This window comes from Salvelinus fontinalis, chromosome 17 (assembly GCF_029448725.1).
Source record: "Salvelinus fontinalis isolate EN_2023a chromosome 17, ASM2944872v1, whole genome shotgun sequence".
Classification (NCBI taxonomy): Eukaryota; Metazoa; Chordata; class Actinopteri; order Salmoniformes; family Salmonidae; genus Salvelinus; species Salvelinus fontinalis.
In genome coordinates this window covers 39003472-39021861 of record NC_074681.1, presented here as the reverse complement: position 1 = coordinate 39021861, position 18390 = coordinate 39003472, and the positions used below count along the sequence as shown (strand labels likewise).

Here is an 18390-nt window from a genome sequence, read left to right as displayed (position 1 = left end):
AAAGCAAGGGAGCAACAGGACAGAGAACCTTTGTGAAATGGCGATGACCAAAATGTGGCGTTTTTTTGTTGTTGTTGCACAATGAGATGGGTCTTAAGCTGTCTATTCATGGACCAGGGGCTAAGATCAAAGTGCAGGCAATATAATTTGCAGGGTTAATGTATTACATTTGTAGGACTATGTATATTACTGAAGTCAATGTTTGTAGAGGAATCTGTGTTTTGTTTCAGCTATGAAATGTAAAAATGCAATGTAGCCTATTGCATAACCTGCCTGTGGGAACAGAGTAAACAAACAAGTAGCTTAACATTTTGCCATAAAAAGCCCACACAATGTGATGGGAGCTGATACAGAGCCATGATAAGAGGTGTCTTGTTTATTTGTCGGAGGGCTTAGAGTTGTTTGGCGTGGTCGGGGGTAACTCTTGCCGTGTGCTTAGAGTCAGGCCTTGGGGTCATGCCTCTCTCCAAGGAGAGCGAACCTCCACGTTATTTTCCTGTGTGTGTGAGTCAGCCCCACAGCACACTCTCTGCTCTTTGACTCCAATGTCCATATAAGGCAGCTGGTGCCATGGCAACCGTAGGGCTTGAATAGCAGTGTCAAATCCCTGAGCACACACATGACCCCCTCTCCCTCCCTCTCTCTCTTGCTCCCCCTTGTTCTCTTGGTCTCCTCTCTCTCTCTCTCTCTCTCTCTCTCTCTCACACACACACACAGGCTGAAGAAAACTGAGGGAGCAGGAGAAACACAGACACAGAGAGAGAGAGAGGATGGTCAGTGTGGCGGCTTGCAACACTGTCTAGAGCCTAGCCTTCTTTTTAAAAATCTTAATTAAATTTGTGGACTCTGCAGCCAAAGGGAGGAGAGAAAGCCCTGTCCCTTCCCCCTTGCCTCAGCCACGGGAAGTACCCACACGGACTGAGCACAGGGCTAGGCCACAAGTCATTAGTGCTCGGTGGGAAAAAACTGACAAAAGACTGGAGTGAGTGCTTAGAGTATCTCCACTGACTTCAGAGGGGTGGAAAGGAGGCTTTTTGGATTTCTACCTCATCTGTGCGCTCTATTTTTGGAGGGTCTGAATCAGAGACTGGTCTAGCCACTACGGCCGATGATATTGCTGCAGCCTAGCCCTCTGCAACAACAAACAAGGAAGAGAGGGCACTTCCTTGAGCAAAAGATCATTTTGAAGAGAGCCAGAGAGACTGGTTGATTTAGTTAAACAGAGGGGGTAGATGAAACCACAGTTGAGACGTGATAGTAGTTTTCTGTGTGCCTTGATGATATTGCCACACAGTGAGCTGTGAAACTTCAAGTTGTTTTGCTAATGGTGACCTGGAAGAGCTCTTTGTCAACCAGAACGGTGTTGGTGCTCTGAGGATTGCTGGTAAACCCGTCTCTTGCCTCGCTCTGTCTGTACCCTCACTCCCACCGTGGCTGTAAGAGTGATCTAGCAAAAACAACACATTGACATTTTACATGAATGTACTTCCCAAGGTAAGCATACAAGGCTTTTGTATTATTTCTCTCTAATGCCAGGATATAAGTAATATATTCCAGAAAGGCAGCAGCACTAGGTCTCTACATTAACACTATCAGAAAGGCAAACGGCATGACTGTTTTATGAGGGGTGGCCACTGCTTCGTCTCCAGGCATGTGCTAAGGGCTAGCGAGGTTCTTTTTCAGCCATTATTCTTGCCAAAGAGAGAAGGGAGTGCGAGAAAATTTCCCTCTCTAATCCTGTGCAAAGGGCTAGTGAATGTGTAACTCATTCATAGACGCTAACTACCTTCAGTGACTATTGAAGATAGTATCTACTGTTCCAGGGAGTTTTGTTAAGAGCTTCAAGGCTTGTTCTGAACGTTAAAACGCATCGCTTGCGGTAAGGTTTTTGGAAACATACGGACTAGCGTGCTCAGAACACCTGTGTGTAAGTGTAACTGGGGAGGAAGTATATTTCGTCAACTGGAGGCACGCACAGCATATGGATGTGTGAGAAACTGTTACTCTAAGTGCATCTATTTTATTTGAAAGATTCTTTCTTGCTGATATGAAAGATAAGGGGCATATCATATGTTTCGAAAACCGTTTCGAAGTGATGATTATTGACGTTTCTAAACGTTAAAACACAGTGTCTGAATTGTAGTTTACACGCAGCCAACCGTGGGCGAGGTTAACCAGTGAAAACCCTACGGATAATAAGGGTTTTGGAGAGCTAGTGAATGGGGTGTGTTTTGGTCCGTTGTTGAAAATGTGTGTTTGATTCATTGTTTCCTGTGAAAGGTTCTGTTTCTTGGCTGAAGCGTTAACAATTCGACTTCTATAAGACAGCCGTCGGAGGACATGGGCCAAAGGACAAAACACACCAAAAGAGTGAATAACTGAAAAAGGAGAAAGAAAAACAGGGGGTATTGGAAGCCACAGGCATGGAAAACAAAAGTTTCTAAAGTGAAAGGCTTAACTATTTCCGGATCATAGTGGAAGGGGAGGAGACAAAACAGCGCTATTGTTTTTTTTCGGAGGACAAACATTCTACACCATTTATACTGTTCTATAAATTAAAAGAGGGTGTGGGTATTTTTCAGACAGACTATTTTAGTTTCCAACACACTTTAAGGACCAAAAAGCCAAACATATTATTAAATGAGAAGACAGAGAACCTTCAAATATTGAACTCTGAACAGCGGAGCACAAAAGAAAGTCAGAAAGTTTAGACGGCAGCTACCGAAACTTTGGCCGTCTCCCATTCCTTCTGTGGTCTGCTAATCAAACAATGGCCATGGTAAGTGGGGGCTGGGGAGATCCCAACGGGGGCACCAACGGGCTGGGGGAGAAGGGCTATCTGAGGGGAGAGGAGGAGGACGGTTCGCCCCAGGCAGGGGGCAGTGACATGGAGGCTGGGGACGAGGACAAGGCATGTGTGGTGGACTGTGTGGTGTGTGGGGACAAGTCCAGTGGGAAGCACTACGGTGTGTTCACCTGTGAGGGCTGCAAGAGCTTCTTCAAGAGAAGCATCCGTCGCAACCTCAACTATACCTGCAGGTGAGACTTAATTAATAATTGTGATGATTTAATTATTGATTCTCAAAGTGGATGGATAATTATAACAGAGCTGCATGTGTAACTTGTTGGGCGACCCAACCCTAGAAATTTGGGTTATAGATCTGTCATTCTCATTGAAAGCAAGTCTAAGAAGCGGTAGATCTGTTCTATATGCCCTATTTCTATGCTTCCTGTTCTTAAGTTTCATTTTTGAGTGTTTTACTTTCTGTTTTGTACACCAGCTTCAAACAGCTGAAAATACAATATTTTTGGTTATGGAAAATATATTTAACAACGGTTTAGATAGTACAATAATTCTCTAGACTGTACTTGTTTGTTTTGTCACATAAACTGAAATTAGGCGAACTATTTGAATTTTAGCAACCAGGAAGTGATCGGGGTGATTTCTGCATAGTGCATCTTTAAAGTGCTCAAAGCGATTTACATTGTAAGAGGAGAATTCACCTCTTTCTCAACCAAACTGTAGCATACACCTGTGTAATAGCTTTGTCCCTGAGGCTTTATTTCTGATCTCTTAGTTTGTCTGTTATGGATATCCCATTTGTACAAAGCAAATGGATGCAAATAGCGAGAATGAGTCATGCATTAATACATTGTTGACTGTGCAGAGCTGTTAAAATATCCCACAGCAGTGCGCATAATGGCTTTGAGTCATCCCTCACTTTATTTGGGATATTTGGGGTATTTGTTTCATTAGTCCACTGTTGATACAGTCCCAAAATGTTTGGTATGTCAGCAAAGTTTTCAAGATATAGAACTTTCAAAATACGGAAAGTGTCACAGTATGATGCGTTTTGCATCATATTTTGAAAGTTCGATGTCTTGAAAACTTGAGTGCTGACATGCAAAACATTTTGGGACTGTATCAACAGTGGACTAACGAAACAAATACCAAAAGACAGTTTTTGAGTGGTATTTTCCTTTAAGTGAGAGCCTTTCATGACATGAAAGGTCTCTGAAGAGAATAGCTGAATGAAACATTGTATTACACACCATTGTTTATTGGCAGATGTTTTGATTGCCCATATTATTAGTAGACAACAATATGCAACAATTGAGGGTTGAATATCCACCTCTATTGCATTTAATTGTATTGTTCAGCTGTGCTGTTTTGCGGTATGCTATTTATTGATTTACATTGCATTCATACGTTTTCTTCTACAAAACTGGCCTTGAAGTCAGATGATTGAATTTCTTCCCCATTGCGATTTAGTCATCCTTACATCAGCCAGTCTGCCCATATGAACGATCCATGAGCAAGATGCAGTATTTAATGCCATGGATCATGTAAGGAAAGAGAGGGATTGGGTCATACAGTATATACACAGCAAATTGGCCAGTGTTACCTAGTGTTGATTTTTAAGTGTAACATTTCTAGTGTTGATTTAGAAGTTAAATTAACTCTGTAAGAGTTAAAATAACACTCAGTGGTGTAAAATAACCCCAGTGTTGGTGTTAATAACCAGTATTGAGTGTGATTGTGTCAGTTTTACTATGTGGAGAGTAAAACATTCCTTTCAAAACCACGCCCCTCATTATCAGATTTCCCAGCATGCTCTACTGCAGGTAGATTTTTTTTGGTAACGCTTCATTTTAAGGGGTCCTTATTACAGTGTCATTACATGTGTAATTATACTGTAACAAGTATTGTAGTTAATTGTAATAACTCATAGTTACACTGTAATAACAACATGTAACTGGTTGTAATTGCGGTCTGTAATTACAGAGGCGTAACAACAAATGCATGTTACCATGCTTGTTAGAAATGGGCAAGTTTCCACTAAATTCACCAATTTAATGTTTCGTTTCTAATTACCTACCCGTAAATGCACACTCTTCAAAATCTACACTCAACGTTGTCACAGAGTAATTGTAATATCTGCATAAATACAATGTAATTACTAGGTGTTACACAGGATTTAGCTAGTTAAAATGAAGTGTACTTGCTTGTAATTATTGTGTACCTACAAATTACGTTACCCATTCTGGCAATCTAATCATCAGCTTCTGAAAGTGCCATCCAAATGAGAAAATAAAAAAATAAACACACTAGTGCATATCTGTAATATCTGTACAAGGTTGTCGATAGTTCTTACACAGGGTTTAGCTATTTAAAGTGAGGTGTAACTTTATAGTTACATGTGAGCAATTTCTATATAATTACTTATTACTCATTACCAAGTGAAAATACTTACAAACAAAAAAAGAGCTCCTACTTTAGTCAACTTTATTGCAACATGTAGAAAGACCTTACATGTCTTTCAAAATAATAAGGATTTTATTGTTATATTAATAATTGTATTACTTAGATTAAACAAATATATATATATATACAGTGCCGTGCAAAAGTATTCACCCCCTTGGCGTTTTTCCTATTTTGTTGCATTACAACCTGTAATTTAAATTGATTTTTATTTGGATTTCATGTAATTGACATACACAAAATAGTCCAAATTGGTGAAGTGAAATTAAAAAAATAAGTTGTTTCAAAAATGATAAAAAATGGAATAGTGGTGCATGCATATATATTCACCCCTTTGCTAAGAAGCCCCTAAATAAGATCTGGTGCAACCAATTACCTTCAGAAGTCACATAATTAGTTAAATAAAGTCCACCTGTGTGCACTCTAAGTGTCACATGATCTGTCACATGATCTCAGTATATATACACCTGTTCTGAAAGGCCCCAGAGGCTGCAACACCACTAAGCAAGAGGCAGCACCAAGCAAGCGGCACCATGACGACCAAGGAGCTCTCCAAACAGGTCAGGGACAAAGAAGTACAGATCAGGGTTGGGTTATAAAAAAATATCCGAAACTTTGAACATCCCACGGAGCACCATTAAATCCATTATAAAAAAATGGAAATGAATATCGCACCACCACAAACCTGCCAAGAGAGGTCTGCCCTCCAAAACTCATGGACCAGGCAAGGAGTGCATTAAGTAGAGATGCAAACTAAGAGACCAAAGATAACCCTGAAGGAGCTGCAAAGCTCTACAGTGGAGATTGGAGTATCTGTCCATAGGACCACGTTAAGCCGTACACTCCACAGAGCTGGGCTTTACGGAAGAGTGGCCAGAAAAAAGCCATTGCTTAAAGAAAAAAATAGGCAAACACGTTTGGTGTTCGCCAAAAGGCATGTGGGACACTCCCCAAACATATGGAAGAAGGTTCTCTGGTCAGATGAGACTAAAATTTAGCTTTTTGGCCATCAAGGAAAATGCTATATCTGGCGCAAACCCAACATCTCTCATCACCCAGAGAACACCATATCCACAGTGAAGCATGGTGGTGGCAGCATCATGCTCTGTGGGATGCTTTTCATTGTCAGGGACTGGGAAACTGGTCAGAATTGAAGGAATGATGGATGATTCTAAATACAGGGAAATTCTTGAGGGAAACCTGTTTCAGTCTTCAAGAGATTTGAGACTGGGACGAAGGTTCACCTTCCAGCAGGACAATGACCCTAAACATACTGCTAAAGCAACACTTGAGTGGTTTAAGGGAAACATTTAAATGTCTTGGAATGCCTAGTCAAAGGCCAGACCTCAATCCATTTGAACATATGTGGTATGACTTAAAGATTGCTGTACACCAGCGGAACCCATCCAACATAAAGGAGCTGGAGCAGTTTTACCTTGAAGAATGGGCAAAAGTCCCAGTGGCTAGATGTGACAAGCTTATAGAGACATACCCCAAGAGACTTGCAGCTGTAATTGCTGCAAACGGTGGCTCTAGAAAGTATTGACTTTGGGGGGGGGCGAAAAGTTATGCACGCTCAAGTTTTCATTTTTTTTGGTCTTATTTGTTGTTTGTTTCACAATAAAAAATATTTTGCATCTTCAAAGTGGTAGGCATGTTATGCGAATCAAATGATACAAGTGATGTAAGGCAACAAATAGGAAAAATGCCAAGGGGGCTGAATAATTATGCAAGCCACTGTATGTATATATATATATATATATATATATATATATATATATATATATATATATATACAAGCCTACTCAATAAAATAAACATAACTATTTAAGTGGTGAATCAATCTGTATCCTTTAGTTTGGTGAGTGGCCTAGATAGCTAGCTAATTTAGCAAAATGGGAGTGTCTTTCTCTGACCTTTTTAACATTACAAGTGACAATGGAAATCGACAACCCTGTCTGACTGTATTCATCTGTTTGCTCCTTCTAAGCATCCTGGAGTCTGAGACCTTGAGAAGAAGAATGTATGATAATTTAGCATAGCCACTAAACATTACCGCTAGTTATCATCATCATGATTTCTATACTTTAGGCGTATAGCTAGCTAACTAATTTTCCCCCAACATCGGACACTCCCTAACTTCGGAAACACTCTAGCGGTTAGACGACCGTGAGCTCAACATTTAAAAGGACTAGAAAATAACGGTAAGTTTCGCGACTAAAGACACTCTTCTAGCTAGCTGACCACCAATTTTCATTGCAGTTTATGGAAGTTAAGTTAGGTTTTGAGAGTTTTCATAGTGTACACATTTTGTGGGACACGCTGTATATTGTAAAATTTTGTAACGGAATTCCTCCTCCTCTTCATACGAAAAGGAGGAGTGGTGATTCGACCAAGACGCAGCGTTGTAACTTGACATTATATTTATTAAACAAGATGAAAAAACACGAAAACGAAATACACTTGAATAATTAACAAAATAACGAAACGGAGTAGACAGACCTGGACATGGAACTTACATAAAACACGAAGAACTCACGAACAGGAACAGACTACATAAACCGAGACAGTCCCGTGTGGCGCGACAAACACTGACACAGGATACAACCACCCACAACAAACAATGTGAAACAACCTACCTTAATATGACTCTCAGTTAGAGGAAACGCCAAACACCTGCCTCTAATTGAGAGCCATACCAGGCAACCCATTAACCCAACATAGAAAATACATAACATAGACTACCCACCCAAAACTCACGCCCTGACCAATTAAACACATACCACACAACAGAGAACAGGTCAGGAACGTGACAGAACCCCCCCCTCAAGGTGCGAACTCCGGGCGCACCCCTACAACTCAAGGGGAGGGTCTGGGTGGGCATCTGTCCGCGGTGGCGGCTCCGGCGGTGGACGAGGACACCACTCCACCACTGTCTTTGTCCCTCTCCTTCGCGTCCTTTGAGTGGCGACCCTCGCCCCCGACCATGGTCCAGGAACCCTCACTAAGGCCCCTCCTACATAGAGGAGACAGCTCAGGACAGAGAGGTAGCTCAGGACAGAGAGGTAGCTCAGGACAGAGAGGTAACTCCGGACAGAGAGGTAGCTCCGGACAGAGAGGTAGCTTAGGACAGAGGGACAACTCTGTACTAATGGCAGCTCCGGACTGGGTGGCAGCTCCGGACTGGGTGGCAGCTCCGGACTGAGTGGCAGCTCATGACTGAGTGGCAGCTCATGACTGAGTGGCAGCTCATGACTGGAGGGCAGCTCATGACTGGAGGGCAGCTCATGACTGAAGGGCAGCTCATGACTGAAGGGCAGCTCATGACTGAAGGGCAGCTCATGACTGTAGGGCAGCTCATGACTGTAGGGCAGCTCATGACTGTAGGGCAGCTCATGACTGTAGGGCAGCTCATGACTGTAGGACAGCTCATGACTGTAGGGCAGCTCATGACTGTAAGTCACCTCATGACTGTAAGGCAGCTCATGACTGTAGGGCAGCTCATGACTGCAAGGCAGCTCATGACTGTAGGGCGGCTCCTGACTGTAGGGCGGCTCCTGACTGGCTGGCGGCTCTGGCAGCTCCTGACTGGCTGGCGGCTCTGGCAGCTCCTGACTGGCTGGCGGCTCTGGCAGCTCCTGACTGGCTGGCGGCTCTGGCGGCTCCTGACTGGCTGGCGGCTCTGGCGGCTCCTGACTGGCTGGCGGCTCTGGCGGCTCCTGACTGGCTGGCGGCTCTGGCGGCTCCTGACTGGCTGGCGGCTCTGGCGGCTCCTGACTGACGGACGGCTCTAATGGCTCGGGACAGACGGGCGGCTCTAATGGCTCGTGGCAGACGGATGGCTCAGAAGGCGCTGGGCAGACGGATGGCTCAGAAGGCGCTGGGCAGACGGATGGCTCAGAAGGCGCTGGGCAGACGGATGGCTCAGACGGTGCTGGGCAGACGGATGGCTCAGACGGCGCTGGGCAGATGGATGGCTCAGATGGATGGCTCAGTGGAATAACCCGCACCGGGCAGGAGACACCGTGCGCTCTACTGCGTAACACTGTGTCTGCCCGTACTCCCGCTCTCCACGGTTAGCCTGGGAAGTGGGCGCAGGTCTCCTACCTGCCCTAGACCCACTACCTCTTAGCCCCCCCCCCCCAAGAAATTTTTGGGTTGTACTTGCGGGCTTTTCGGGCTTCCGTGCTAGACGCGTCCCCTCATAACGCCGGTTCCTCTCTCCGGTTTCCTCCGCTCTCCGAGCTGCCTCCAGCTGTTCCCATGGGAGGCGATCCTTTCCAGCCAGGATCTCCTCCCATGTGTAGCAACCCTTACCGTCCAAAACATCCTCCCATGTCCATTCCTCCTTCTTGCGCTGTCCCTTCCTCCCGTTACACCGCTGCTTGATCTTTTGTTGGTGGGTGGTTCTGTAACGGAATTCCTCCTCCTCTTCATACGAAAAGGAGGAGTGGTGATTCGACCAAGACGCAGCGTTGTAACGTGACATTATATTTATTAAACAACAAAACACGAAAACGAAATACACTTGAATAATTAACAAAATAACAAAACGGAGTAGACAGACCTGGACATGGAACTTACATAAAACACGAAGAACTCACAAACAGGAACAGACTACATAAATCGAGACAGTCCCATGTGGCGCGACAAACACTGACACAGGAGACAACCACCCACAACAAACAATGTGAAACAACCTACCTTAATATGACTCGCAATTAGAGGAAACGCCAAACACCTGCCTCTAATTGAGAGCCATACCAGGCAACCCATTAACCGAACATAGAAAACACATAACATAGACTACCCACCCAAAACTCACGCCCTGACCAATTAAACACATACCACACAACAGAAAACAGGTCAGGAACGTGACAAATTTGACCTCATGACAGACCACACATTTAATATACATATTTTACCTCTGAAATATAGCTAACGGATTTCAGGCAAGTATTATTTTTTTTACTGGTAAGCTAGCCAACTAGTCAAACACTTCAGATACGAGGTTGGTGTCTCTTTTTTCAACAAAATTAAACGGCTATATCTTGTAATTGAACAAAATAGTAAGGTGGCCAATAATGGGGGACCGTATGTGTCACGACTTCCGCCGAAGTTGGTCCCTCTCCTTGTTTGGGCGGTGTTTGGCGGTCGACGTCACCGACCTTCTAGCCATCACTGATCCATTTTTCATTTTACATTGGTTTTGTCTTGTCTTCCATCACACCTGGTTTCAATCCCATCAATTACATGTTGTGTATTTAACCCTCTGTTTCCCCTCATGTCCTTGTTGGTGATTGTTTGTTGTATGTATGTGTGCTAGTTATGTTCTGGTGTGCGACGGGTTTTGTACCCTCTTATTTTATTTTTTACATTTTGGTTTTCAGGGGTTTTGAATACTTATTAAACAGCTCCGTTTATACCAAGTTCATTCTCCTGCACCTGACTTCCCTGCCACCAGCACGCACCCCATTACAGTATGCCGATAATAAGGGACGTATTTTTTTGCTAAACCGCTTATCAAAAAGCTGAAATGTCAAACATGCTAATTGCTAACCCTAATTGCTATTGGTGTTTTTACGACACCAATAATCACAAAACATTGATGGCTTGTTCACAAGGTAACACTGTTGAAGGTAATATATTTCTTATACGCTGTTGAATATGCCGATATTACGGGGTGCTACGCTTGGCCTAGCAAGTTGTTGTGTTATGCAGCTAGCAATAACAGTGCTTGTGTTGACACAAGTAGCTAGCTAGCTAACATGCTGGGTGTTTCACGTAATACCCTTGGGGTACAGATACCCTGTGAACAAGGTTCAGGGAAGATAAATCCATCAAGCCCAGCTAACGTTATCTAGCTGGTTAGCTAGTGAGTAGCGACCATAGCATATTTTCCAGCTTTAGGTAGGTAGCTAGTCAAGGTTAAAAAACTAGCTAGCTAGCTAGTTAGAGTGCTAGCTAATCCCAAAAAACTCAAGAGATTGCATGGAAAGTATATTATGTATTGGTAACTAGCTAGCTAGCTTGCTTGCTAGCATATTTTTATTTGTAATTGTTCTATGCATTTTTTTAAAATTCAGACATTTTCAAAAATCAAAACAGGCAGAAGTCTGCTAGCTAGCGTAGTTGGTAGGCCCAACAAACAAACAACAAACCTCCTCCCTGTAGGCTGTCTCGTCGTTGTCGGTGATCAGGCCTACCACTGTTGTGTCATTGGCAGACTTAATGACGGTGTTGGAGTCGTGCCTGGCCGTGCAGTCATGAGTGAACAGGGAGTACAGGAGGGGCATGAGCACGCAGCCCTGTGAGGGGGCTCCAGTGTTGAGGACCAGCGTGGCGGATGTGCTGTTACCTACCCTTTCCATCTGGGGGCGGCCCGTTAGAAAGTCCAGGATCCAGTTGAAGAGGAAGGTGTTTAGTCCCAATATCCTTAGCTTATTGATGAGCTTTAAGGGCACTATGGTATTGAATGCTGAGCTGTAGTCAATGAATAGCATTCTCACATAGGTGTTCCTTTGTCCAGGTGGGAAAGGACAGTGTGGAGTGCAATAGAGATTGCGTCATCTGGGATCTGTGGGGCATATGCAAATTGGAGTGGGTCTAGGGTTTCTGGGATAATAATAGTGTTGATGTGAGCCATGACCAGCCTTTCAAAGCACTTCATGGCTACAGACGTGAGTGCTACGGGTCGGTAGTAATTTAGGCAGGTTACCTTAGTGTTCTTGGGCACAGTCACTATGGTGGTCTACTTAAAATATGTTGGTATTACAGACTCGGACAGGGACATGTTGAAAATGTCAGTGAAGACACTTGCCAGTTGGTCAGCGCACGCTTGTAGTACACGTCCTGGTAATCCGTCTGGTCTTGCGGCCTTGTGAATCTTGACCTTTGTAATAGTCTTATTCATATCGGCTGCTGAAAGTGTGATCGCACAGTCTTCCGGAACAGCTTGTGCTCTCATGCATGTTTCATTGTTATTTGCCTCGAAGCGAGCATAGAAGTAGTTTAGCTCGTCTGGTTGGCTCGTGTCACTGGGAAGCTCGTGCCTGTGCTTCCCTTTGTAGTCTGTAATGGTTTGCAAGCCCTGCCACATCCGACGAGCATCAGAGCCGGTGTAGTACGATTCGATCTTAGTCCTGTATTGACACTTTGCCTGTTTAAAAACTTCTTAGGGCAGCAATCCCGTTAATGGGATCGATATGGCAACAGCCAGTGAAAGTGCAGGGTGCCAAATTCAAACAACAGAAATCTCATAATTAAAATTCCTCAAGCATACAAGTATTTCACGCCATTTTAAAGATACACTTCTTGTTAATCCCACCACAGTGTCCGATTTCAAAAAGGCTTTACAGCGAAAGCACCACAAACGATTATGTTAGGTCACTGCAAAATCACGGAAAAACACAGCCATTTTCCCAGCCAAAGACAGGAGTCACTAAAAGCAGAATAGAGATAAAATAGAGATCAAATTAATCACTAACCTTTGATGATCTTCATCAGATGACACTCATAGGACTTCATGTTACACAATACATATGTGTTTTGTTCGATAAAGTCCATATTTATATCCAAAAACCTCAGTTTACTTTGGCGCCATGTTCAGAAATGCCTCCAAAATATCCTGAGAAATTGCAGAGCCACATCAAATAACAGAAATACTCATCATAAACTTTGATGAAAGATACATGTTTTACATAGAATTAAAGATAAACTTGTTCTTAATGCAACCGCTGTGTCAGATTTCAAAAAAGCTTTACAGAAAAAGCACAATATTCAATAATCTGAGAACAGCGTTCAGCCACAAAAGGAAGCCATACAGTTACCCGCCAAATTGTGGCGTCAAAAAAAGTTATAAACAGCATTATAAATCTTCACTTACCTTTGCTGATCTTCGTCAGAATGCACTCCCAGGACTCCCACTTCCACAGGAAGTGTTCGTTTTGTTCGGTAATGTCCATCATTTATGTCCAAATAGCTACTTTTGTTAGCGTGTTTGGTAAACAAATCCAAAGTCACGAAGCACATTCACTAAAAGCAGATGAAATGTCAAAAAGTTCAGTAACAGTCAGTAGAAACATGTCAAACGATGTATTGAATCAATCTTTAGGATGTTTTTAACATAAATCTTCAATAATGTTCCAACTGGAGAATTCCATTGTCTTCAGAAGTGCGATGGAACAGAGCTCCCTCATGTGAACGCGCATGGTCAGAGCATGGTCAGCTCATGGCAGACCTTACTCATTCCTCTCTCCTTCAGCCCCACCTCACAGTAGAAGCATCAGACAAGGTTGTAACGACTGTTGACATCTACTGGAAGCCGTAGGGAGTGCAAACGGACCCATATCCCACTGTGTATTCGATAGGAGAAGAGTTGAAAACCTACAAACCTCAGATTTCCCACTTCCTTGTTGGATTTTTTTTCTCAGGTTCTTGCCTGCCATAAGAGTTATGTTATACTCACTGACATCATTCAAACAGTTTTAGAAACTTCAGAGTGTTTTCTATCCAATACTAATAATAATATGCATATATTAGCAGCTGGGACTGAGGAGCAGGCAGTTTACTCTGGGCACCTTTTCATCCAAGCTACTCAATACTGCCCCTGCAGCCATAAGAAGTTAATGGTTTGTCGGAGGGCATAGCGGGATTTCTTATAAGCTTCCGGGTTAGTCCAGCTACTTGAAAGCTGCAGGTCTAGCCTTTAACTCAGTGTGGATGTTGCCTGTAATCCATGGCTTCTGGTTGTGGTATGTACGTACGGTCACTGTGGGGATGACATCATCGATGCACTTATTGATGAAGCCAATGACTGATGTGGTGTACTCCTCAATGCCATCGTAGGAATCCTGGACCATATTCTAGTCTGTGCTAGCAAAACAGTCCTGTAGTTTAGTATCTGCTTCATCTGACCACATTAATCTAGTCACTGGTGCTTCCTGCTTACATTTTTTCTTGTAAGCAGGAATCAGGAGGATAGAATTATGGTCAGATTTGCCAAATGGAGGGTGAGGGAGAGCTTTGTATGCGTCTCTGTGTGTGGAGTAAAGGTGGTCCAGAGTTTTTTCCCCTCTGGTTGCACATTTAACATGCTGATATAAATTTGGTAAGACAGATTTAAGTTTCCCGGCATTAAAGTCTCCGGCTACTAGGAGCGTCGCCTCTGGGTGAGTGTTTTCTTGTTTGCTTATGGCGGAATACAGCTCATTCAATGCTGTTTTAGTGCCAGCCTCTGACTCTGGTGGTATGTAAACAGCTACGAAAAGTACATAGTGTGGTCTACAGCTTATCGTTAGATACTCTACCTCAGGCGAGCAATAGCTCGAGACTTCCTTAGATATCGTGCACCACCTGTTATTTACAAAAATACATAGTCCGCCGCTCCTTGTCTTACGAGACGCCGCTGTTCTATCCTGCCGGTACAGCGTATTACCAGCCAGCTGTATGTTGATAGTGTCTTCATTCAGCCACGACTCCGTGAAGCATAAGATATTACAGTTTTGAATGTCCCGTTGGTACTTTAATCTTGTGCGTAGGTCATCGATTTTATTCTCCAAAGATTGCACATTTGCAAGCAGAATGGAAGGAAGTGGGGTTTTATTAGATTGCCTACAAATTCTCAGAAGGCAGCCTGCCGTCTGGCACCTTTTTCACCACCTCCTCTTCACGCAAATCACGGGCATCTGGGCCTGTTCCCGAGAAAGCAGTATATCGTTCGCGTCGGGCTCGTCAAACTCGTTAAAGGAAAAAAAGGATTCTGCCAGTCCTTGGTGAGTAATCGCAGTCCTTATGTCTAGAAGTTATTTTCGGTCATAAGAGATGGTAGCGGCAACATTGTGTACAAAAGAAGTTATTAAAAAAGAAGTTACAAAAAACCCAAATAAATAAACAAAAAAACTATCGGTTGGGAACACGTAAAACGTATGCCTTCTTCTCCGGCACCATTGTAGTGTAATCAGCACACTTTTCAGTGTTAACTTAACACTGAAAAGTGTGGACCCCTGTTGGCACTGGCCCAGTGTTAAGTTTAACACTGTCAGTGTTGATATAAAGTGGAGAATTTGCTGTGCAGTTATATAACCAGGTTCTGTAAATCAGCTTATGCCTATAATATATTTAAATAGAAGCTTATTTTGTATCACATCGTGTTTTATTCTTCAGCTTTTTACCTATACCCTCTAGTAATGTTATGCAATCATTTAGATATGTGTTAGAGCTGTCGCTCTCCTCATCCTCAGATGAGGTGAGGAGAGAAGGATCTTCTGACCAAAATGCGGAGTCTGGGAAATATGCCATCTTTATTATAAATTACAAACGATGCAGATGGCAACACGAAAACTAAACAAAACACTTTCAAACTAACAAAATAACAAAACGACGTAGAACGAAAACCTGAACATAAACTTACATAACTGAAACGTAAACTCACGAACAGGCAACAGACGACATCGAAACAAAACGAACAGCCAAACAGTCCCGTTTGTGAATATACATCGATAACGACACGAAGACATCACAGGAGACAATCACCCACAAACACACAGTGATAATGCCCTACCTAAATATGACTCTTGATTAGAGGAAAATGCAAACCACCTGCCTCTAATCAAGAGCCATACCAGGCACACCGAAACCAACATAGAAACAGATAACATAGACTGCCCACCCAAAACACATGCCCTGACCATAAACACATAAAAAACAACATAAAACAGGTCAGGACTGTTACAGTACCCCCCCCTCAAGATGCGCACGCCGGGCGCACAAGCACAAAGTCCAGGGGAGGGTCCGGGTGGGCAGTTGACCACGGTGGTGGTTCCGGCTCAGGACGCTGTCCCCATACCACCATAGTCACTCCCCTCTTCTTTCTACCCCTTCTAATGCCCACCCTAACACTACCTTCCCCTAAATAAACAGCTAGCACCAGGACAAGGGGCAGCACCGGGACAAGGGGTAGCACCGGGACAAGGGGCAGCACCAGAACAAGGGGCAGCACCAGGATAAAGACCATCACTGGGACAAGGGGCAGCACCGGGACAAGGGGCAGCACCGGGACAAGGGGCAACACCGGGACAAGGGGCAGATCCCGGCTGAAGGACTCTGGCAGGTCCTGTTTGGACGGCTCTGGCAGGTCCATGCTGGCTGACGGCTCTCGACGCTCATGGCAGACTGACGGCTCTCTACGCTCATGGCAGGCTGACGGCTCTCGACGCTCATGGCAGACTGACGGCTCTCGACGCTCATGGCAGACTGACGGCTCTCGACGCTCATGGCAGGCTGACGGCTCTCGACGCTCATGGCTCTCTGACGGCTCTGGCTGCTCATGGCTCACTGACGGCTCTGGCTGCTCATGGCTCTTTGACGGCTCTGGCTGCTCATGGCTCTCTGACGGCTCTGGCTGCTCATGGCTCGCTGGCGGCTCTGGCAGATCCTGTCTGGTTGGCGGCTCTGGCAGATCCTGTCTGGTTGGCGGCTCTGGCAGATCCTGTCTGGTTGGCGGCTCTGGCAGATCCTGTCTGGCTGACGGCTCTAGCGGCTCCTGTCTGGCTGACGGCTCTAGCGGCTCCTGTCTGGCGGATGGCTCTGTAGGCTCATGGCAGACGGGCGGCTTTGCAGGCTCATGGCAGACGGGCGGCTTTGCAGGCTCATGGCAGACGGATGACTCAGACGGCGCTGGGGAGACGGATGGCTCAGATGGCGCTGGAGAGACGGATGGCTCAGATGGCGCTGGGGAGACGGATGGCTCAGATGGCGCTGGAGAGACAGATAGCTCTGTAGGGAGGAGAAGGAGAGACAGCCTGGTGCGTGGTCTAGGCACCGGCTGCGCTGGAGAGGAGGAAACAGCAGGAGAGAGAACCCGGAGAGACAGCCTGGTACGGGGGGCTGCCACCGGAGGACTGGTACATGGAGGTGGCACCGGATATACCGGACCGTGAAGGAGGACACGTGCTCTTGAGCACCGAGCCTCCCCAACCCTACCAGGTTGAATGAACCCCGTAGCCCTGCCAGTGCGGCGAGGTGGAATAGCCCGCACTGGGCTATGCAGGCGAACCGGGGACACCACCTGTAAGGCTGGTGCCATGTACACCGGCCCGAGGAGACGTACTGGAGACCAGCTACGTTGGGCCGGCTTCATGGCACCCGGCTCGATGCCCAACCTAGCCCTCCCAGTGCGGCAAGGTGGAATAGCCCGCACTGGGCTAAGCACGCGTACTGGGGACACCGTGCGCTTTACCGCATAACACGGTGTCTTACCAGTACGACGCCTTCTACCTCCACGGTAAGCACGGGGAGTTGGCTCGGGTATCCTACCCGGCTTTACCACACTCCTCGTGTGCCCCCCCCCAAGAAATTTTTGGGTCTTACTCACGGGCTCCCAACCGCGTCGTCGCGCTGCCTCCTCATACCAGCGCTCCTGGGCTGTGGCTGCCCTCTTCTCCTCCTTAGGACGGCGATATTCCCCTGGTTGAGCCCAAGGTCCTCTACCGTCCAATATCTCCTCCCAAGTCCAGAAATCCTTATTGCTCCGTCGAGCATTCCCATACCGCTTGGTCTCTGTATTTTGGTGGGTGATTCTGTTAGAGCTGTCGCTCTCCTCATCCTCAGATGAGGTGAGGAGAGAAGGATCTTCTGACCAAAATGCGGAGTCTGGGAAATATGCCATCTTTATTATAAATTACAAACGATGCAGATGGCAACACGAAAACTAAACAAAACACTTTCAAACTAACAAAATAACAAAACGACGTAGAACGAAAACCTGAACATAAACTTACATAACTGAAACGTAAACTCACGAACAGGCAACAGACGACATCGAAACAAAACGAACAGCCAAACAGTCCCGTTTGTGAATATACATCGATAACGACACGAAGACATCACAGGAGACAATCACCCACAAACACACAGTGATAATGCCCTACCTAAATATGACTCTTGATTAGAGGAAAATGCAAACCACCTGCCTCTAATCAAGAGCCATACCAGGCACACCGAAACCAACATAGAAACAGATAACATAGACTGCCCACCCAAAACACATGCCCTGACCATAAACACATAAAAAACAACATAAAACAGGTCAGGACTGTTACAATATGGTTTGGTAACTCACAACTGCC

General features: G+C 45.0%; 1 protein-coding gene across 2 annotated transcripts in view; it reads left to right on the top strand.

The window, feature by feature from the left end:
• Window positions 1–704: 704 nt before the first annotated feature.
• Window positions 705–18390, top strand: part of LOC129814330 (nuclear receptor subfamily 2 group F member 6-like) — a 30900-nt gene continuing 13214 nt past the window's right edge. For both annotated transcript variants that reach the window (XM_055867400.1, XM_055867399.1), the window contains exons 1-2: window positions 705–1494; window positions 2281–3039. In XM_055867400.1, the coding sequence (XP_055723375.1) occupies window positions 2771–3039 (269 nt within the window). In that variant the 5' untranslated portion in view covers window positions 705–1494; window positions 2281–2770. The remainder of the gene's footprint in view (window positions 1495–2280; window positions 3040–18390) is intronic.